At 63.2% G+C, this 22379-nt stretch overlaps 1 protein-coding gene across 2 annotated transcripts in view; it reads left to right on the forward strand.

Moving 5' to 3' along the window:
* SEMA4B (semaphorin 4B) overlaps positions 1 to 22379 on the forward strand; it is a 53684-nt gene that overhangs the window by 17605 nt on the left and 13700 nt on the right. Inside the window, exons 3-15 of one of the 2 annotated variants that reach the window (XM_037910331.2) lie at positions 12074 to 12234; positions 12807 to 12869; positions 13657 to 13755; positions 14307 to 14403; positions 14843 to 14959; positions 15350 to 15507; positions 15826 to 16007; positions 16720 to 16870; positions 17265 to 17475; positions 17570 to 17685; positions 18516 to 18688; positions 18917 to 19011; positions 19449 to 21002. In XM_037910331.2, coding sequence (XP_037766259.1) covers positions 12074 to 12234; positions 12807 to 12869; positions 13657 to 13755; positions 14307 to 14403; positions 14843 to 14959; positions 15350 to 15507; positions 15826 to 16007; positions 16720 to 16870; positions 17265 to 17475; positions 17570 to 17685; positions 18516 to 18688; positions 18917 to 19011; positions 19449 to 20233 — 2408 coding nt within the window. In that variant the 3' untranslated portion in view covers positions 20234 to 21002. Of the gene's footprint in view, positions 1 to 12073; positions 12235 to 12806; positions 12870 to 13656; positions 13756 to 14306; positions 14404 to 14842; positions 14960 to 15349; positions 15508 to 15825; positions 16008 to 16719; positions 16871 to 17264; positions 17476 to 17569; positions 17686 to 18515; positions 18689 to 18916; positions 19012 to 19448; positions 21003 to 22379 lie in introns of those variants that run through there. The other variant, XM_043523461.1, reaches the window with a different exon arrangement.

Raw genomic sequence — 22379 nt, forward strand, 5'->3', positions numbered from 1 at the left:
CAAACCCTTTGCCATTACAGGAGCAAGGTCTGTGTCCTGAACCAAAGAGACACAGTCACTCCCCAGCAGGGTCTCACAGCTGATATCTTGGAGAACCCCAAAGACCAGCCAGACCCACCCCTCCTGGGTCTGCACCAGGGATCTGGGCCATAGGCAGGGTGAGGGGCTTCATCCCTGGGACCCTCACCCAGCTCACACAGCCCCTCAGTATCTGAGGCTGCACCACCCAGGGCCTGACAACAGTTCTCTCTGTCCCAGGATCTCGCCACCCCAGGAATGTCTCCCCATTGACCATCACCTTCCGCTCCCACTAGAGGTCCGAGGGGCCTGACCCCAGGAAACTCCACACAGACATATAGGTTGGGGTCAGGAGTGGGAGCCTGTCCACCTCCCCACCCATCTGGCTGACGGAGTCTATGGCCTTGGGACCCAGCAAGGGAGCTAGACACCGGGGCTTTTCCGCAGGGTCCCGCTGGTTCAAATCGCCAGCCTGCTCAAAGGCAGTGAGGTGGCATCCACATCCCCCCCCCATCCTTAACCAGGGGCAGCAGTTTAGTCTCGAGGTTCCCTGCGGAACTGGCCCCCCGGGGTCTATCCCCACTCACCCCTGGGAGGTCCCCTAGGCCTCTCCGCTCCCCCACCGCCAGTTCATGCTGCTGCTGCTTCTGCAGCTCTTTCTCAGGCTCTCGCTGTCTCCCACAGTCCTCTTGCTCTCTCGGACTCGGCTCCAATCCCGTCCGTCTCCGATCCCCCGATGGGGAACCCGATCGTGAAGACCCCCATCAGGTCGGGGACAGGAGTCTTGGTGATGCCTGGATACTACTCCAGCTGCTCCCAGATCCTGCTATAGTCCCATTTGGGGTCAGGAATCTGCTCCTTAGAGCAGTCATCCTCCTCCAGCTGCACGGTTAACTGTGCTTTGGTGAACTTTCCAATGCGCAACCCTCTCTTTCTGCACAGGGTTACAATGTCCTTCTTCAGGAGACGGTGACAGGCCATCACTCCGCTCTTCCCACGTTGTTGTGGACTCACAGGCCTGTGCGCTCTCAGCTCCCCACGGTTTCCAAGGAGAACCCCTAGTGTGCCAGCCCTTCTCGAGGTCACCTCCTCTTTGCCAGTGTCGAGCTGCAGACTCCTCCGCCCCTTGGACTGCTCGCTGCAATCCCCAGGGGAACCCTGTTACCGCAAAAGTCCTTCTCTCTCCCAGGGCCAAGCCACAGGCTCCTCCGCCCCTGAGACTGCTCACCACAGTCCCCAGGGGGACCCCATTACTGCACAGTCCTTCTCGCTGGTCACACACTCCCAGGGGTTAACCGCCCCCCAAAACCTCTCCTCTCTGAGCCTTCAGCACGCCTGGTCCTCGTCAATCCCCCTTCGTTTTACTGCTCCCCCGCCACTTACTGCAGGAAGCACCATCCATGGGGTGCAGTACATCCCACCACTGCCACCAGTTGTCACGGAGTCCCCGGGCGATGCTCTGGAACTGCTCCCTATGAAGCCAGGCCGGACTCTGGGGAAGTCTCCTTTCTGTGAACAGACTGTCTTCAGGACACACAGCTCACACAGCTTCCACCTTCCTGGGTCTGACCTCGGAGCATTCAGCCTCCTCTGCCCCTCCGTGCGCTTCCCACAGCGAGTCCACCCAGGCGGGCTCCTGGGGAAGCCAGAGGGTCCTGCACCCCAACTTTACAATCAGACGTGACTCTCAGCCAGCCAGTAAAACAGAAGGTTTATTAGACGACAGAAACATGGTCTCACACAGAGCTTGTAGGTGCAGAGAACAGGACCCCTCAGCCAGGTCCATTTTGGGGAGCAGTGAGCCAGACAACCCCGTCTGCACTTCACTCCATGTCCCCAGTCAGCCCCAAACTGAAACTCTCTCCAGCCCCTCCTCCTCTGGGCTTTGTCCCTTTCCCGGGCCAGGAGGTCACCGGATTCCTTTGTTCTCCAACCCTTTAGCTCTCACCTTGCAGGGGGGAAGGGCCCAGGCCATCAGTTGCCAGGAAACAGGGTGTCGGCCATTCTCTGTGTCCAGACCCCTGCACAGACCTGCCCTCTAGGGCTCTGCAAAGATCACACACCCTTACCCCACCCCCTAGATACTTAAGAACTGCACGGGGGAAACTGAGGCACCCCCACAATATTCAGAGGAAATATTAAGAACAGTCCCACTTCATCACATGTGGGGCTGATGTGGGCCTTGTGCAGTGGGTGCCTTTCACCGTGGGGGGAGCAGGGGTACCGCCTGCATGGGACGGGCCCTGTGGGAGCAGGTACTGGGGGTCCACGGTATGCAAGGGGCAATTGGTTCCTGTCAGTGAGGCCCTAGGGAACGTGGAACGCGGCCCAGGAAGCCGTGCTCACCCCATGGGCATTGCATTTACTGTGGCACCGGCTGCTTCTCACAGGGCAGCAGAATATTGTACGGGTGCTCTACAACCAGAGCATGGCACAGAGTCTCTGGGCCTGGCACTCCTCTCCCACCAGCTTGGCTCCACGGTGCTGCTCCTGATTCACCCCAGAACCGGACCAGGGCTGGGGGGGCCTGGACCCAGAATTTGTAAAGTTATTTTTCTCCCCACTGAGTTAGTGGCCAGTGATTGAGTCGCTTTGGCTTCTGCTTCTGTCGGGAGATTTCTCCCCTCTGCTGTGAATTGTCAGCCTGGCCTGGCTGGGCATTGCCAGCTGGGGCACAGGGCTGGCTGTGGGGTGAGCCCATGGCTTTCCCCCGGCGCTCTGCTGCCCGGCTACGCACGGTGCTCCGCACATCACTGGCTGCCAGGGAGTCCATGTCGGGCCCCCAGGGGAGCGGGGTCCCCAGCAGTCTGCTGAGCTGTGTCCTCGCTGCTGCCCTGCAGCTGCACCCGGGCGCCGAGTCCCGCTGGGCTCCCTCCTTGCCGGGTGTCGCTCCGCCTCACCCACCCTGGGCAGCCCGTCAGCCTGCAGCAGCGTGCATGGCTGGGACCCAGGGCCGGGGGCTGGAGCCTTCGCAGTTCTGTGGAGGAAACAGACTCCAGCCCCTGAGCCGGGGGCTCTGCGGGGCGGGGGATCGACTCCTGGGCAGGGGGAAGCCCCCACCAGGCACTGCTCCATGCGGCTAGGCAGGCCGGAGCGTTGCAACCTGAGCCTGGCCATTCCCCGTCTCTGAGGCGGGCAGAGCAGACCCGCTGTGAATCTCAGCACAGCACTTTGTGTGGTTTGAGCGCCCAGCCTGTCCCCGGATCCTGGCAGTCAGCTGGGGGGGTGGGGGTAGTGGGCTGGGAATTGTTCACGCCTGACTGGGCACTGGGGGGGGGGTGGGGGTTAGTGAGCCGGGAATTGTTCACGCCTGGCTGGGCACTGGGGGGGGGGGGTGGGGGTTAGTGAGCCAGGAATTGTTCACGCCTGGCTGGGCACTGCGGGGGGGGGGGTGCTTAGTGAGCTGGGAATTGTTCACACCTGGCTGGGCACTGCGGGGGGGGGGGTTAGTGAGCTGGGAATTGTTCACACCTGGCTGGGCACTGCAGGGGGGGGTTAGTGAGCTGGGAATTGTTCTCACCTGGCTGGGCACTGGGGGGCGGGTTAGTGAGCTGGGAATTGTTCACGCCTGGCTGGGCACTGCGGGGGGCGGGTAGTGAGCTGGGAATTGTTCACGCCTGGCTGGGCACAGCGGGGGGGGCTTAGTGAGCTGGGAATTGTTCACGCCTGGCTGGGCACAGCGGGGGGGGGCTTAGTGAGCTGGGAATTGTTCACGCCTGGCTGGGCACTGGGGGGGGCGGGTAGTGAGCTGGGAATTGTTCACGCCTGGCTGGGCACTGCGGGGGGGGTTAGTGAGCTGGGAATTGTTCACGCCTGGCTGGGCACTGGGGGGGGCGGGTTAGTGAGCTGGGAATTGTTCACGCCTGGCTGGGCACTGGGGGGGGCGGGTAGTGAGCTGGGAATTGTTCACGCCTGGCTGGGCACTGGGGTGGGGGTTAGTGAGCTGGGAATTGTTCACGCCTGGCTGGGCACTGGGGGGGGCGGGTTAGTGAGCTGGGAATTGTTCATGCCTGGCTGGGCACTGCGGGGGGGGTTAGTGAGCTGGGAATTGTTCACGCCTGGCTGGGCACTGCAGGGGGGGGTAGTGAGCTGGGAATTGTTCACGCCTGGCTGGGCACAGCGGGGGGGGGCTTAGTGAGCTGGGAATTGTTCACGCCTGGCTGGGCACTGGGGGGGGCGGGTAGTGAGCTGGGAATTGTTCACGCCTGGCTGGGCACAGCGGGGGGGGGGGCTTAGTGAGCTGGGAATTGTTCACGCCTGGCTGGGCACTGGGGGGGGCGGGTAGTGAGCTGGGAATTGTTCACGCCTGGCTGGGCACAGCGGGGGGGGGCTTAGTGAGCTGGGAATTGTTCACGCCTGGCTGGGCACTGGGGGGGGGCGGGTTAGTGAGCCGGGAATTGTTCACGCCTGGCTGGGCACTGGGGGGGGGCGGGTTAGTGAGCTGGGAATTGTTCACGCCTGGCTGGGCACTGGGGGGGGCGGGTTAGTGAGCTGGGAATTGTTCACGCCTGGCTGGGCACTGGGGGGCGGGTAGTGAGCTGGGAATTGTTCACGCCTGGCTGGGCACTGCGGGGGGGGGTTAGTGAGCTGGGAATTGTTCACGCCTGGCTGGGCACTGGGGGGGGCGGGTTAGTGAGCTGGGAATTGTTCACGCCTGGCTGGGCACTGGGGGGGCGGGTTAGTGAGCTGGGAATTGTTCACGCCTGGCTGGGCACTGCGGGGGGGGGGTTAGTGAGCTGGGAATTGTTCACGCCTGGCTGGGCACTGGGGGGGGGCGGGTTAGTGAGCTGGGAATTGTTCACGCCTGGCTGGGCACTGGGGGGGGCGGGTTAGTGAGCTGGGAATTGTTCACGCCTGGCTGGGCACTGCAGGGGGGGGTTAGTGAGCTGGGAATTGTTCACGCCTGGCTGGGCACTGCAGGGGGGGTTAGTGAGCTGGGAATTGTTCACGCCTGGCTGGGCACTGCGGGGGGGGTTAGTGAGCTGGGAATTGTTCACGCCTGGCTGGGCACTGGGGGGGGGCGGGTTAGTGAGCTGGGAATTGTTCACGCCTGGCTGGGCACTGCGGGGGGGGGTTAGTGAGCTGGGAATTGTTCACGCCTGGCTGGGCACTGGGGGGGGGGTAGTGAGCTGGGAATTGTTCACGCCTGGCTGGGCACTGGGGGGAGCGGGTAGTGAGCTGGGAATTGTTCACGCCTGGCTGGGCACTGCGGGGGGTGGGGGTAGTGGGCTGGGAATTGTTCACGCCTGGCTGGGCACTGCGGGGGGGGTTAGTGAGCTGGGAATTGTTCACGCCTGGCTGGGCACTGCAGGGGGGGGGTTAGTGAGCCGGGAATTGTTCACGCCTGGCTGGGCACTGGGGGGGGGGGGGGTTAGTGAGCTGGGAATTGTTCATGCCTGGCTGGGCACTGCGGGGGGCGGGTAGTGAGCTGGGAATTGTTCACGCCTGGCTGGGCACTGCGGGGGGGGTTAGTGAGCTGGGAATTGTTCACGGCCTGGCTGGGCACTGCAGGGGGGGGGTTAGTGAGCCGGGAATTGTTCACGCCTGGCTGGGCACTGGGGGGGGGGGGGGTTAGTGAGCTGGGAATTGTTCATGCCTGGCTGGGCACTGCGGGGGGCGGGTAGTGAGCTGGGAATTGTTCACGCCTGGCTGGGCACTGCGGGGGGCGGGTTAGTGAGCTGGGAATTGTTCACGCCTGGCTGGGCACTGGGGGGGGGGTGGGGGTTAGTGAGCTGGGAATTGTTCACGCCTGGCTGGGCACTGGGCGCTCTCCGGCCGTGCTGAGCGACATGAAGGGGTCTCAGGGCGGCAGATAGAGAGAGCCCTTGGGCCGCCCAGAGCTGTGTGGGGCATTCAGAGGGCGGCAGGATGGGTGGGGGTGCAGAGGGCCGGCAGGTTGGCGGCTGTGTCAGTGCAGAGGCAGGAAGTGGGTGTGGCATTGTGTTGCCGAGGGGTGGTGGGTCGGTGGCTGGCGAGGGGGCACGGTGCAGTGACACAGCTCTGTCTGTGTCAGGGCAGGGGGGCTTGTAGGGGCTCTGATAACTGGCTGCTGGGTGAGGCAGGGTCGGGGGCTATTTAGGGGGTGTCCCTTGGGGGGGGGAGGGGTGATGCCAGCGTACTGGGCTAAGCGCTGCCCTTGGATGGCTTCACCGTGTGGGGGATGGTCTGGCTGGCCCATGGTGCTGCAAGCCCTGGGCAGAGGCTCCCCAGGCTTGGCACGGGGGTCATTGTTGGGGCACTGGGGCTGGGCCCTGCGGCATGGGGGCGCCGGGAGCTTCCCTGCGACAGCACCCAGGAGGCGAGGCCCGAGGACAGAGCCGTAGCATGGGGGTGACGTGGCCTGCCTGGTCCCCTGAGGGCTGCTGGGTCTAGGAGTCGTGGCCTGGGAGGGGGAGGCAGAGGGAGCTGTGCCCGGCGCCATGCTGCGTGGGCGGTGGGTCATGGGGCAGGTGCCCTGGCAGCCCCAGAGCAGCACCTGCCTGCTCCCTGCTGCTGACCCTGTGCCAGGCCCCCTTGCTCCTACCCACCCACCCCACTCACTGTGGGAGGCTGGGGCAGCGAAAACGGCTGCTGGCAAGATGGAGCAGGGACATGGGGGGAAAGTCTCCCCCCTTCCACTCCACTGCCTCAGATTCCCTCCTCGCAGCACTGCCCCCAGCTCCTCCCTGCTGCCGCAGGCACAGCTGCTCAGGGGCACCCCCTCCTCAGGAGGGGGCGGAGGGGTGCTGGGGAGGCCAGCAGGGGTCAGGGCAAATGGTGAGAGCCCGGGCTGAAGCTCTGTGAGGAGTCCCCCAGCCTTCCCTGTGCACTGTCCCTGTTGTCCCAGAGCCGGAAGCCCTCACACCGACGTGGCCTTGGGCACCGCCACCCTGGCCGGCACATGCCCGGCCCAGGAACCTGCCTCTGCTTGGCCCAGGGGCTTGGCCCAGACTCTCCCCTGAGCCCTTCCCGGGCAGGGACTCACGGCAGGGGATTGCTGGGGCACTGGGACGTCTCAGCTCGTGGCAGAAAGGCTGAGCCGGCGCAGGGCCCCATTGGCGCAAAACCCTGGCTCTGGTTCCGCTTCTTGCAGCCGGCCTGGGTTCTCAGGGAGGGCTGTTATTTCCAAAGCCCACAGCCCCTCAGGGCACTCAGTCGGCGCGGCGCCTGGCTACACAGGTGTCCCGGCATTGCACTGATCCTGCTGACAATCCACGCCCCCCCCTCAACGGGCTCCAGGGCAGACAAGGGAGGAGGAAGAGACCTGTCACCCCCCACCCACGTGACCACAGCACCGCCTTCAGCTGCGCATCTAGAGCGGGAGAAGTCAAAGTTGGCTCTCCCTGGAGCCAGGCAGTCTCCTGGTCCCATGGTCCACATGGGGAGCACATGTGGTTGCTGCTTCTCCCCGGGGCATGCAACACCCTGGATCTGGCAGCCAGCTCGGGCCGGGTCCATCCCACGTCCTCTCCAGATCCCCAGCTGGGCAGTCTAAATGGAGACCATCAGCTTTGCCTGAACCCCTGGGCCTGGAGTCCACTGGAGCAGTGGGGCTGGGTGCAGGGAGTGGACAGCTGTGCTGTGGGGCCAGGTGGCCCCCAAGTCCCGAAGTGCAGCAGCAGCAGCTACCCTTGTATTCCGCCAAGGCAGTAGATCGGTGGGCCCGAATGGCCGGGCTCTGGCTGTCAGGTCTGGTTCTCTGTAGGGAATGGAGTTAGGGGGCTGGTCCTACCCCCAGCCCCCACCCCATGGGTTGCCGCTGGATGGGCGCTCACAGGGGAGGAGGTTTCAATATGAAGAGCCGCTCTCCCGTCTGCAGGTGGGTTGGGGCCCGCGGCTATAGCTAGGAATCCAGGCTGCCACAAATCTCCCAGGAGAATCCAGCACAGACCCGGGAGGGGCTGCCAGGTGCAGCCCCAGACTTCCCACACACACTGACTTCCCTGGCCAAGGCCTGTGGAACTGGGCCCCAGGCTGGTGACCGATGAGCCAGCCATGCAGCTCCTGGGGGTCACGCTCTCCAGGCACCCCAGGTCTCTGCCAGGGTGAAGGGCCTGCTTGGCAGCCAGAAGGTGGGTTTGAATTAATCGTCACAAGGCAAAGGAAGCCCCTGGAGTGTGCCCTGGGGGCAGCACATGGCAGAGACCAGCAGGCCAGGAACCACCAGAAAACACAAGGCAGCGACCTCTGGGGTGCCCCCCAGGCTCAACTGTGTGGCTTGGTGTGACGAAGTGGGACTGTTCTTAATGCTTCCTCTGAATAGTGTGCGGGTGCCTCAGTTTCCCCTATGCAGTTCTTAAGTATCTAGGGGGTGGGGTAAGGGTGTATGATCATTGCAGAGCCCTAGAGGGCAGGTGTGTGCAGGGGTCTGGACACAGAGAATGGCCGACACCCTGTTTCCTGGCAACTGATGGCCTGGGCCCTTCCCCCCTGCAAGGTGAGAGCTAAAGGGTTGGAGGACAAAGGAATCAGGTGACCTCCTGGCCCGGGAAAGGGACAAAGCCCAGAGGAGGAGGGGCTGGAGGGGGAGTCAGTTGGGGAGGAGGAGTGAAGTGCAGACGTGGTTGTCTGGCTCACTGCCCCCCCAAAATGGACCCGGCTGAGGGGTCCTGTTCTCTGTACCTACAAGCTCTGTGTTAGACCATGTTCCTGTCGTCTAATAAACCTTCTGTTTTACTGGCTGGCTGAGAGTCACGTCTGACTGCGGAGTTGGGGGGCAGGACCCTCTGGCTTCCCCAGGAGCCGCACCTGGGCGGACTCGCTGTGGGAAGCGCACGGAGGGGCAGAGGGGGAAGCTGTGTGACCTGTGTGTCCTGCAGACAGGCTGCTCCCAGAAAGGAGACTTCCCCAGAGTCCTGACTGGCTTCGCAGGGAGCATTGCCCAGGGACCCCGTGACACTTGGTATTACAGCCCGGGAGGGGAAAAACCCAGTCAAATGGGAAACCAAGGCAAGGGGGTCTCCTTCCACCCAGAGGTCCTGTTACGGATCCACAGGTCCAGTGCTCTGGAACAGGCCTGGGAGACCCCCTCAGTGAGCCAGCCCCCCTGTGTCAGCATGTGCAGCAGCTCTCAGCGGGCGGTGGAGAAGCAGCCGGGTTTAGCTGCGCACAGCACAGACAGGCCTGGGGTAGCACAGAGAACAGAGTTACAGCCTGGTCCCTCTTGGGCTGCCCTGAGTCCCAGTTCAGGAGACTCCAGCTTCCAGCAGGCCCCTGCCTGGCCCCTCTTGGGCCTTAGAATCATAGAATATCAGGGTTGGAAGGGACCCCAGAAGGTCATCTAGTCCAACCCCCTGCTCGTAGCAGGACCAATTCCCAGCTAAATCATCCCAGCCAGGGCTTTGTCAAGCCTGACCTTAAAAACTTCCAAGGAAGGAGATTCTACCACCTCCCTAGGTAACACATTCCAGTGTTTCACCACCCTCTTAGTGAAAAAGTTTTTCCTAATATCCAACCTAAACCTCCCCCACTGCAACTTGAGACCATTACTCCTTGTTCTGTCATCTGCTACCACTGAGAACAGTCTAGAGCCATCCTCTTTGGAACCCCCTTTCAGGTAGTTGAAAGCAGCTATCAAATCCCCCCTCACTCTTCTCTTCTGCAGACTAAACAATCCCAGCTCCCTCAGCCTCTCCTCATAAGTCATGTGCTCTAGACCCCTAATCATTTTTGTTGCCCTTCGCTGGACTCTCTCCAATTTATCCACATCCTTCTTGTAGTGTGGGGCCCAAAACTGGACACAGTACTCCAGAAGAGGCCTCACCAGTGTCGAATAGAGGGGGACGATCACGTCCCTCGATCTGCTCGCTATGCCCCTACTTATACATCCCAAAATGCCATTGGCCTTCTTGGCAACAAGGGCACACTGCTGACTCATATCCAGCTTCTCGTCCACTGTCACCCCTAGGTCCTTTTCCGCAGAACTGCTGCCTAGCCATTCGGTCCCTAGTCTGTAGCGGTGCATTGGATTCTTCCATCCTAAGTGCAGGACCCTGCACTTATCCTTATTGAACCTCATCAGATTTCTTTTGGCCCAATCCTCCAATTTGTCTAGGTCCTTCTGTATCCTATCCCTCCCCTCCAGCGTATCTACCACTCCTCCCAGTTTAGTATCATCCGCAAATTTGCTGAGAGTGCAATCCACACCATCCTCCAGATCATTTATGAAGATATTGAACAAAACCGGCCCCAGGACCGACCCCTGGGGCACTCCACTTGACACCGGCTGCCAACTAGACATGGAGCCATTGATCACTACCCGTTGAGCCCGACAATCTAGCCAGCTTTCTACCCACCTTATAGTGCATTCATCCAGCCCATACTTCTTTAACTTGCTGACAAGAATACTGTGGGAGACCGTGTCAAAAGCTTTGCTAAAGTCAAGAAACAATACATCCACTGCTTTCCCTTCATCCACAGAACCAGTAATCTCATCATAAAAGGCGATTAGATTAGTCAGGCATGACCTTCCCTTGGTGAATCCATGCTGACTGTTCCTGATCACTTTCCTCTCATGTAAGTGCTTCAGGATTGATTCTTTGAGGACCTGCTCCATGATTTTTCCAGGGACTGAGGTGAGGCTGACTGGCCTGTAGTTCCCAGGATCCTCCTCCTTCCCTTTTTTAAAGATTGGCACAACATTAGCCTTTTTCCAGTCATCCGGGACTTCCCCCGTTCGCCACGAGTTTTCAAAGATAACGGCCAAGGGCTCTGCAATCACAGCCGCCAATTCCTTCAGCACTCTCGGATGCAATTCGTCCGGCCCCATGGACTTGTGCATGTCCAGCTTTTCTAAATAGTCCCTAACCACCTCTTTCTCCACAGAGGGCTGGCCATCTCTTCCCCATTTTGTGATGCCCAGCGCAGCAGTCTGGGAGCTGACCTTGTTAGTGAAAACAGAGGCAAAAAAAGCATTGAGTACATTAGCTTTTTCCACATCCTCTGTCACTAGGTTGCCTCCCTCATTCAGTAAGGGGCCCACACTTTCCTTGGCTTTCTTCTTGTTGCTAACATACCTGAAGAAACCCTTCTTGTTACTCTTGACATCTCTTGCTAGCTGCAGCTCCAGGTGCGATTTGGCCCTCCTGATATCTTTCCTACATGCCCGAGCAATATTTTTATACTCTCCCCTGGTCATATGTCCAACCTTCCACTTCTTGTAAGCTTCTTTTTTATGTTTAAGATCCGCTAGGATTTCACCATTAAGCCAAGCTGGTCGCCTGCCATATTTACTATTCTTTCGACTCATTGGGATGGTTTGTCCCTGTAACCTCAACAGGGATTCCTTGAAATACAGCCAGCTCTCCTGGACTCCCTTCCCCTTCATGTTAGTCCCCCAGGGGATCCTGGCCATCTGTTCCCTGAGGGAGTCGAAGTCTGCTTTCCTGAAGTCCAGGGTCTGTATCCTGCTGCTTACCTTGTTCTTGTTCCGAACCTGGCTGGCTTCCTGCGGAGGGGGGAGAGGTGTGTGCGCGTGGGCCATCCATGATCATTAGGTGCTAGGTACCAAATGTGCGGGCAATTGGAGTGGCCGTTACCCCAGACAGCTAGATCAGTCACACCTGGCTCTCTGCAGAGAGTGAACAACCTGTTCCGGCCAGCTAGTTGATGCAGCATATAGAGGAAACTGAGGCACACACAATGTTCATACAGAATATTACAGAAAAGTCCCATTCTGTCAAAGGCCCTAGCCAGCTTCTTGTCACGAAATTGCCACAGGGTCCTTGTGAGCCCTCAGGGGCTCCAAGAACTGGGGGGAACCCAGGGCTGGGCTAGCAGGGGCTGCAGGTTGGGAATGATGGGCACCAGCAGAGTTTGTAGGTTAAGTCCACATTTCACGAGCACTAACGTACCCCTGCCGTTTGTACCAGGAGGGAGGAGCCACCCCTGCTGGGGGAGCAGCGGGCAGTGCCAGCGTGCGGATTCTGGAGAGCTGGGGGCTGCCCAGTGCCACAGCTGGGGATCAGGCTGTGCCTTGAGGGTGCTGGGATGCCCAGGGGTGGGTCTGGCTCTCTGCCCCAGGCTCTAAGCATGGAGCCCTGGAGGCACTGATGGGCGTGTTGCTGGCTTTCCCCAGGCTCCTCCGAGAGACCCGTTTGGTGGTTTGAGAAGGACGGAGTCACCAACTACACAACCCTGCTGCTGAGCCCGGACGGGGCAACCTTATATGTGGGGGCGCGCGAGTTCCTCTTCGCCCTCGACACCAGCCACTTCCAGCCTGGCCCGCAGCACCAGCTCGTAAGTCGCCTGGCCTGGCCCACATGCGCAAGGCAGCTGCCGGGAGAGGGGCCCGCAGTTGCAGGGGTGACTGGACAGCAGCGAGGGCAGCTAGACCAGCCCCTGGGGCGGAAGGAGCCCACTGGCTGGCCCACGTAAGGGCGGGCAGGGGCAAGCACTGGGGATGGGCCTGGCGCAGGCCCCCGTGAGATTCCTTCCCCGGCGCTCCCAGCTTCTCTCCCGAGCTCTGCAAGTGGCTGCCTGTTCTGGGAGCCGGCAGGACAGCAAGCTGGGGCTCATAATTCAGCACAAAGCCAGGCCCTCTCGGAGGAGCAGGGTGCTGGCTTTCACGCACCCCACGCCCTGCTGGCTCACCGGGCCTGGGCGGAGCGGGGTGTTTCCTTGTCGCTTCTGGGCTTGGAGCCTTCTGGGTGGCAGCTGCTCCCATGGCCAGTCAGCGTTTTCCAGCGTGGCCGGCAGTGGGATGCCCCGCGGCAGCTATGGGCCTGTGGCCAGGGGAAGGGCCATGCCGGCTGCTAGCAGGGGGCACTACCAGGGAGGGCTCTCCTGATAACCATCCCCCTCGCCCACAGCTGCCCTGGAGCGCGGACAAGGAGAGGAAGAAGCAGTGTGCGTTCAAGGGCAAAGACCCCCAGGTGAGTGCTGCCCAGGCTGTCAGTGCACTGCCCCCCAACTCCCCGGCCTGAGACCTCTGGGGAACAGCGCACTGCCAGCCTACCCGTGCCAAGAGACCATGGGGATGGGACAGCAGCCCCAGGACTGGGGAGACGGGCCCATTGCTGGGGAGAGGCCTTGAACTGAACGTGCTCAGTGGGGCAATGAAAGCCAGAATGGGGCCTGCAGCCAGCCCTTGTCATAGCGCTGCCTGGATGCAGGCCCCTAGGGGGTGCTGTGGGGCAGAGGCTCAGCGGGGGCTCTCTTCCCCGGCAGTCAGTGTTGGTCCCAGGGCAGCGCTAGGGGGTGCTGTGGGGTGGGGGTGGGGGCAGCAGGGGGCGCTCTCCAGGCAGTGTTGGCCCATTGCCCAAGGGTGGTGCTAGGGACTCTGGTGCAGGGTGGGGGCAGCAGGGGGCGCTCTCCCCTGGCAGCCAGTGCTGGCCCCGTTGCCCCAGGGTGGCACTAGGGGGCGCTGTGCTGCTGGTGGTGCTGTCTCTTGGGGAAGAGGTGAAACTGAGGCCCGGGCTCCTGGCTTGTCCCATGGGGGCCGGTGCTCATCCAGCCCTGGCTGCTCCGTCTGCGTCCCGAGATCCCGCTGGGCTCCCGGGGAGCCAGGGCTGCTCTTCCCTGCGGGGCCTGGAAGCCGGGTGCAGCAGGGCTGCGGGGGCTGACTCCTGTGGGCTGGCGGGGGCTGCGGGGGCTGTGTCTGGGGAGGAGCGAGCCCCGGGGCGGGGCAGACTGAGCAGGTGCCTCTCGCCTTCCCTGCAGAGGGACTGTCACAACTACATCAAGATCCTGCTGCAGCTGAACAGCACCCACCTATACGCCTGCGGGACCGGCGCCTTCAGCCCCGTGTGCACCTACCTCGTGAGTGCTGCGAAGGGCGCCCTGCCCCGCGGGGCCTCTCCGTGCAAGCTCTGCCCGCCCCCCCCCAGCTCCGCTGCCCCACTCCGCCCCAGGGAGCACTGGCTTGCGGGGCTCTCCCTGCGCCCGTGGCTGGGCTGTGAGGCAGCACAAGTCCCTGTCGCTCCAGGGACAGCGCTCGCTATTCCCCCTCCCGCCCCGTGCCGGGCGACGCTCTGCTGCCCGAGGGAAGAGCTGAGCCAGCCTCAGGCCAGGAGCAGAGTTAGGGGTCAGCATGTGGGCCCCAGAGCCGATCCCTCCCCAGCATCCCTCCTGCACCCAGTTCTCCTTGGCGGGACTCTAGGCCCAGCTCTGAGCCTGGCAGGGCTGTGGCGAGGGCCCTGGGGTGTGATGGGGCGGCCGGAGGGACTTGGACGGACTCAGTAACCTCGCCAGTGACATACCCTGGGGGCATGAGGAAAGGGCAGGAGACACCCCACCTCCCTTCCCCTGGCTCCTGCCCTCTCCACGCCCCTGCCTGGCTCTTCCCGCTCAGAGCATCGTCTCCTCTGCAGAACGTGCAGAACTTCAGCCAGGCGAGGGAGCTGCTGGAGGATGGGAAAGGCCGCTGCCCCTTCGACCCTGAATACAAATCCACGGCCATCATGGTCGGTAAGGAGGGGCTGGTACCTCCCCTGGGGTGGGGATAGGGGTGGGGGGAACAGCTGTGACCCCGTGGCCCGGCCCGTGGGTGAGGGACAGCCAGCTGATGTGGGGATGGAGCCAGTGGGGTGATACTGGTCCCCTGGCGGAGGGACGCATGGTGCCCACGCCCACAGCTGCCAGGCCGGGCCATAGGAGGTGCCTAGGCTCTTGGCTGAGCTGAGCTCTGCTCTCTGTCCCCTCCTGGCTGGATCGATACGTGCCTTCGGCTGGACGGCAGCTGCGGGATAGACCTGGCACAAAGCCGGCCCACACAGGAGCACCCACCTGGCGCAGCTGCCCCGAATGAGGGGAGATGGCAGCTGGATCTGCTCTGGACCCAGTGCCAGCAGCGGGGAGGGAGGAACTGGTCCCCCCTTATGCCCGTGGGTGTGTCTTTCCCCGACAGATGGTGAGCTCTACGCTGGGACCGTCAGCGACTTCCAGGGCAAGGAGCCGACCATCTACCGGAGCCAGGAGAGCCGCATCTCCCTCAAGACCGAGAACTCCCTCCACTGGCTGCATGGTGCGGGGCTGCTGGGGCAAGGCAGGGCCTGATCCCAGGCACACCCGGTCAGGGGCGAGCAACAGGCAGCCCAGACAAGCTCCAGGAGCACGAGGACGTGTCAGCCAGGCCTGGCAGGGGCGGGGTGGGCTTAGGCTGCTGGTCCCGGTCAGACTTTGCCTCTCACCTTGGGCTGCCCTCCTGTCCCCTCTCCTAGGCGAAGCAGGGCTGGCCTGCGTCACTGCTTGGCTGGGAGCCCCCCAAGGCAAGCTCGGTTTCATTCCTTCCCGTCGCTGCCATGCTCCTCCCCAGAGGAGGCTGTGTCTCAGCCGCAGCGACCAATTGCCCAGACTCCGGGATGCTTTGGGATCCCGGGGGGCTGGCACTGAGGGCTCTGTATTTGGGATGCAGACCCAGCCTTCGTAGGCTCAGCCTACCTGCGGGAGAGCCTGCCGCCTGGCAACTCTGAGGGGGACGATGACAAGGTGTACTTCTTCTTCAGCGAGACTGGCAAGGAGTTTGACTTCTTCGAGAACACCATCGTGTCGCGGATTGCCCGCGTGTGCAAGGTGAGCCGCATAGTGTCCTCGGGGGGCGGGGGTCGCGCGTACCTGCTGGGAAGGGCAGCCGTGGCGCGCATGCCGGGGAGGGTGCATGGTGGGGGTTTGTCACGTGCAGACTGATGCGTGTAGTCACACCTGTGCACCGGGAGGCTCTGCGTTCACTGCTGGCCCCACCCAGCGTGCGTGTGACTGGGCCTGCAGCACCACCTGCTGCCCACACAGCCTGCCTGCTTCTCCGGGCTCCGCTCCTCCGATGCAACCGCCCCTCCCTGCTGCACTGGGGGGCCGGGCAGCCCGGGGTGACGCCCACTCTCTCCTTGGCAGGGGGACCTGGGCGGGGAGCGGGTGCTGCAGCGGAGGTGGACCACATTCCTCAAGGCCCAGCTCCTGTGCTCGCGGCCCGACGACGGGTTCCCCTTCAACGTGCTGCAGGACATGTTCGTGCTCACGCCGGATGAGCAGCGCTGGAGGGACACGGTCTTCTATGGCGTCTTCACCTCCCAGTGGTGAGCGCGGGCGAGGCACAGGGTCCTGCAGCTGGCTCCAGCTAGAGCCGCTCGGACCCAGACCAGGGCGTCTCCCTGGGGCACTGCCAGCAAAGGGGTTATTCTGGGTTAGCAGAGGGGAGCGGGGAATGGGGCACGGGGCCTTTCCCCGCTAGGGGGCGCTGTCTCTGATCTGGGCCCAAGGTGGGGATGACTGGCTCAGGGGGGCGGGGAATGGGGTACGGGGCCTTTCCCCGCTAGGGGGCGCTGTCTCTGATCTGGCCGCAGGGCAGGGACTGGCTGGCTCAGGGGGGCGGGGAATGGGGCACGGGGCCTTTCCCCGCTAGGGGGCGCTGTCTCTGATATGGGCCCAGGGCAGGGACTGGCTGGCTCAGGGGGGCGGGGAATGGAACATGGGGCCTTTCCCCGCTGGGGGCGCTGTCTCTGATCTGGGCTCAGGGTGGGGGACTGGCTGGCTCAGGGGGGCAGGGAATGGGGCACGGGGCCTTTTCCCGCTAGGGGGCGCTGGCTGCAGCTGCTGACAGCTCTTCCCCTCCCGTTGTGTGTCCCAGCTGTTTGCCTGGTCCAGGTGCTGTGGGGAGCTGTGTGTCAGGTGGATTGTGCCCAGCCCACCCTGCAGGGGCTGAGCTGTCTGCTGGGGCTATGCAGGGGCCGGGTGTCTCTGGGCGGTTCCAGGACCCGTTTTAGCTGCTGATTTCCCCTCTGGTGCCAGGAACAAAGGGGGCCCGGGCAGCTCGGCCGTATGTGCCTTTGCCATGCGCGACGTGCAGAAGGCCTTCGGTGGGCTCTACAAGGAGGTGAACCGCGAGACGCAGCAGTGGTACACGGACACCAGCCGTCCGCCAGAGCCCCGGCCCGGAGCGGTACGTCCCCCTCTCCCAGCACAGCGGGCAGGACTTGCCCCAAACCTGCGTGCTCCTCGGGGCACTGGACTCTCCAGCCTGGTCACACCAGCACAGCCTGAGCCACTCCATACTGCCACCTTCCAGCGCCTCCCAGCCCCTGGGCGTCTTCCTTGAGCTCCTTCCCAGGTTGTTAGCAGGGGCTGCTGCAGCTCCGGGGGGCCAGGAGAGGCTGGTGTGAAAGGCGCCAGCACTCAGCCCCTGTGTGTGGGCGCCTGCCCTCACTAATGCCACCAGCCAGCTGTGCGCTCTCCCTGCTGGGGCTGTGCGCTGGGCCTGCAGGCCGTGAGTCTGTCCCGGTGTTGCAGGGCTGTGCTGTCCGTGTGTCTAGCTCTCTTCCTCTCCGCCCCACCAGTGCATCACCAGCCGCACGCGGCACATGAAAATCAACTCGTCTCTCCAGATGCCGGACCGCGTGCTGAATTTCATCAAGGACCATTTCCTGATGGACGGCGCCATCCGCAGCCAGCCGCTCCTGCTGCAGGGCCGTGTGCACTACCAGCAGATCTGCGTGCAGCGCGTGAGGGGCCTGCACCACACCTACGACGTCCTCTTCCTGGGCACAGGTGGGTCTCCCTGGGGAGCTGGTGGGGGCCAGCCGGGCAGGGTGTTCCCAGCCTGGGTGGCTCGACTCAGTGCCCCCCGCTTTGTGCGTTGCAGACGACGGGCGACTGCACAAGGCCGTGAGCGTGAACCAGAAAGTGCACATCATCGAGGAGATCCGCCTTTTCCACGCCGGCCACCCCGTCCACAAGCTGCTGCTGGACCAGAGCCAGGCAAGGCAGCGAGCATGATGGGAAACTCCTGCATCCTCACCCTGCCCTCCCTCAGCAGGCAATGGCAGGGGGCTGGGGGCACGTGCCTCAGGGCGAGCGGGATGGGGGAGCAGGAGCCGCTCCCATGCACAGCCTTGGAGCTGCCTTCTGCATGGCGCTCTGCCCAGCCGTCCTCCCTGTTCCTGCTGCCCTTAGGCTGGGCACCCCCAGAGGGGCCAAGTGCTCTCGGTCAGCCTGTGGGGCAAACTGAGGAGCCAGGGCCAAGCTGAGCTCACTTCTCCTCATTGCCCAATGGCTCCCAGCATGGCTGGCTCTGGCTCCCTCCCTCCCTCGGTAGGGTTTCCTGCACTGAACCAGGCTCGTCAGGGAAAACCAATGCCCGCGTCCCCTGCGGGGAGCCAGGTGACAGGGTCTGCTCTGCAGGTACTGCCCAGCATCAGGAACTCAGGCAAACTCTGTCCCCCCGGTTTGGCTTTAGCGACAGAAACTCACAACCAGAGCATGGCTCGGCTCAGCCCTTCTGGCCCCGCTGGGCTGCTCCAGGACTCCTCTGGCCTGCTCAGCATGTACCCTAGAGCCTCTCTCCCCAGAGCGGTGCTCCGCCCCATACCCTGCAGGGGTAACGCCAGTCAGCAGAGCCCACTTAGCCTTTTCCTGCCTGCCGACGGGGCGGGGATCTCAGACACAGACGACGGGTAAACGTGGGTTTCGTGAATGGCACCTGCCACGTAGATCCCATCCGGTGACGCCTCCTCGGTGACACACGCAGGTGCGCGCTCAGGCACATGCCCTCGGCGTGGAGCTGGCTCACTCTGCTCTCTCCTGCACAGGGCCTGCTTTACGCTGCCTCTTACTCCGCTGTGGCCCAGGTGCCCGTCTCCAACTGCAGCCTGTACAGGAGCTGTGGGGAATGCGTCCTGTCCCGGGACCCCTACTGCGCCTGGAGCGGGGACGCCTGCCGCAGCGTCGCCCAGTACCACCTGCAGCTGTCGCTGCACCCCCGGTAAGTGCCGGACTCCTGGGCTCGGCCAGCCCCCAGCCCCGCTCGGCTGCCCCGCCCCAGCCCCCAGCCCCGCTCGGTCACCCTTCAGCCCAGCCACTCTCAGCCCAGCCGCCCCCACCTTCACCCCTCTCAGCTCTGCCCTCCCCCGCAGCTTGGCCCTGCCTCCTCTGCCCTGCTCCTCGCCCCCTCCCTGCACAGGCCGCGCTGACTGCGAGTCTCTCCCTGCAGACCCTGGGCCCAGGATATCGAAGACGCTGACACAGAGAGGCTCTGCCAAGCAGCCAACGTGTCCCTGCCCATCCCCCCCCTTCTCCAATCCCCAGGTAAGGAGGCCTTGGGGCAGGACCCGCTGGGGTGGGGTGTGCAAGCCTGCTGTGGGGCGGGGGGGCTCTGGGACCTCTGCACAAGGATCCAAGAGGATCCCCCATTTGTCCATTCTAGCTGCCGTTTCCCTCCGAAGGGCGGGTGGCGTCAGTGCCAGGCCTGGCCAGCTGGGGGTGCTCTCGGAGCAGATGGCTGCCGCCCCGCTCCCAGAGTGAGAACACACCCCTCGCGTGCACGTGGACCCTGCCGCAACCCAGAGCTGGGTCCCCAATGGCCACCCCTTCCCCGGGGAGCCAGGAGAGCCCCCCCATCCCATGTGAGATTGGGCCGTTGCCGGCCATTCCCACAGCCCAGGGGTGGCCCGGGCCTGGCGTGGGCAGTGGGAGGGCGGCTGGCTGGAGCGGTTCCTGACCCGCCTGTGTGGCGTACTCCGCAGCAGAGGGACCGCAGTGTCAGCAGATCCGGCTCCTGCCCAACGCGGTCAGGCCCCTGCCGTGCCGGCTTCTGTCCAACCTGGCCTCGCGGCTGTGGGTGCACAATGGGACCCAGATCAACTCCTCCTACCTGGTGCTGCCGGATGGAGCCCTCATCCTGGTGGGCAGCCTGGAGCGGCTGGGCACCTACGAGTGCTGGTCGCTGGAGGAGGGCTTCCAGAAGCTGATGGCGAGCTACTGCGTGGGTGTGGAGGAGCTGTCCCCGGCGCTGCACGGGCCCCCGGACGCCGCGGGCGGGCGCCTGCCCGGCCAGGACGCCATGGAGACCATCAGCACCTCCCGCAGCACCTCTGCCGTGGGCGGCGTCTCCTCCCGGCAGGACGGCAAGAGCTACTGGCCCGAGTTCCTGGTCATGTGCGCGCTGTTCGGGGCAGCGCTGCTGCTGCTCGCGCTCTTCGTGCTCTGCCGGCACCGGGACAGCATGAAGGCCTTCCTCAAGCCAGGCGAGTGCCCCGGCGGGGGCCACAGGAAGGTGGGGCTGCCCGTCGAGAGCCTGCCCCTCAACGGCAGCAGCCTGCCCAGCACGGCACCCGACCACAAGGGCTACCAGGCCCTGACCGACAGCTACATCAGCACCCCCCCGCACGCGCCCCCGGGCGCCGGCTCGGCCTTCTCCCACTCAGAGAAGAGGCCTCTCAGCGTCCGCGAGAGCTTTGTGGAGGTCTCTCCAGCCTGCCAGAGACCCCGGGTGCGGCTGGGCTCTGAAATTCGGGACTCTGTGGTGTGACCAGGCTGGGGGCATGAGCTGAGCCCGTGAGCCGCACCAGCCCCGGCTGCGCTGAGCCTTCCCAGAGACCTGTGCCATGAGGGTTGCCCCACCTCAGCCTGCAGCCACCGACCCCGGCTGTAACAGTGACCTGCAAACTGCCCAGCACAATGTAGCACATTCTCCAGCGGGGTTCTCGGGGCGGCAGAGCCCCTCCGTGTATCTGGGAGGCACTCACGCTCCCTGGCAGCCCTTGCCCCAGCCCTGCCACCCGTGGGACAGCTCTGGCAGCCAGGGGCCGTTGCCTGGTGCAGGAGCAGGGCGTTCCAGGAAGGCCCAGGAGCTCTGGTGCTGGGAGAGGTGCAGTGGGGACCTGCGCGCCTTAGTGGGGTGGACCTGGCCATGTGGGGCACGTCTAACACTGACACGTGTGGGCAAGCGACAGGGACCTGCTGCTGCCTGCATGTGGAGCCCGTTCTGTGGCCAGGCAGGAGAGTTCATCTGTGTCTCATCCCCCTCGTTCCCCATCCTGCTGTGACGTCCTGAGCCCTGTGCAGACATTCACCTGGCGCCTGCCGGGAGCTGGGTCTGAGGCATGTTCTGTGCGTTTGGGCTTTGGGTTGTTTTTACGATGTGACAATGTGAACTGAGCGTCCAAGCCACAGCTCCCTGGCGCCGTTGTGGGAGTGCTGTCACCGTACCGGCTCACGGCGTTCGCAGAGGTTCTTGCACAGAAATGAGTTGTTGTTGTCTGTCTTTTTTATATAAAGTCCCCGTGTGGTCTCGGTGAGCGGTGAGTGCGCTGTCCCTGGGGCGTGACGGGGCTGTGAGCAGAGATGGGCCTGCGAGAGACACCTGCTCAGCGCTTCCCAGCAGAAGCCCCTGCTCAGTGAATTGTAACACTGCCAGGTTATAACCGCTCAGGCTGAAATGCCCCGTGCTGGAGGGCTGCCTCGGCCTGAACACTTTGGGGAAGATTCAGCCCTTTGAGAGACCAGGGCCAATCCATGGTAACATTTCTTGTAACCACTTCATTGAGCAGCACTGAAGCTTGCAGGCTGTGAAGTGGGGGGGAATTGCGGGGGGGTCCCCCTGCTGCTGCCAGCTGCCTTTTACTGTTCCTACGAAAACTTGGCCAGGGTGTAAGGCTGGAACATTCTTAGCAGGGCCGTGTTCAGTAGCCTGATGAGAGCTTGGCAGCTCCATTCTCTGAAGATTGGTGTGCAGGGAGTGTACTTCGGCACCCCACGGCTCCTACTGCAGGCCAGCCCCACAGGCGGAGGGACTTTCTCTGCCGGTGCTCCTCTCGGGTGCTGGCCTTCAGACCAGAGAGCAGAGAGACAGTCTGCTGTGCTCCTGGCAGCGAGCGGAAGGGCTTGACCCACGGGGGCGAGGACTGGGGCAGGCTGGGAGCGACAGGAGCCACCAGGGTGTGGAGGGGGATGGGGCAGAAGGGTGTGTAGCTGCTCGACCACAGTCTTGTCCTGAACCTGGAACCACACGCGGTGTTCCTGAGTCTCACCAATGCTTGGCTCTCAGCAAACAGCTGGGAAACACACTGGCAGAGGTGGTCTCTTCTCCCCAGCAGCTAGTCCACAGAGAGAACCGCCTCCCTCCCAGGGAGTTGTCCGTGCTCAGGGGCTCCCAGGCGGAGCTGAGAACCTGCTCCTCCCAAGCTGCAAGTGCTCCTGTGCCAAGCCAGAGTGTGGGGGGCTGTGCCTGGGGCGTGCGGCTCTTGGTGATCAGGGCAGGAGCTGATTTTAAATGAGGTCTCATGAGACAGTAGGGCTCACGTACAGGCCCCTGGCCCCAGGAGGCCAGCCAACCTTGGCTGACCTATAAAGCCGTGGTAACGAAAAGCCTGTATGTTCTGTTTCAAACCTTCTTTCAGCCAAATGCCCCCATTTGCTTGGCCTGGGCGCTGCCCCCTAATGCCAGGCCCCAGAGCTCAGCTTTGTGGCAGGACGCTTTTCTATGTGGGGAAGCAGCATTTGGCCTTTGACCCTCCCCCCCTGTAGCAAGCTCTCCAGCTGCCCGGCTGCACCGCCATGCAGGGAAGAGAGAGAGACTTGAATTTCCACCTTCTTTGCTCCCTCTTGTTGAGCCCTTACAGTTCAGTAGGATCTAGTGGCCTCAGCCAGGTGCGAGACCCACTGCCAGGTGCTAC

The sequence above is a fragment of the Chelonia mydas genome, chromosome 10 (assembly GCF_015237465.2).
Source record: "Chelonia mydas isolate rCheMyd1 chromosome 10, rCheMyd1.pri.v2, whole genome shotgun sequence".
Taxonomy (NCBI): Eukaryota; Metazoa; Chordata; order Testudines; family Cheloniidae; genus Chelonia; species Chelonia mydas.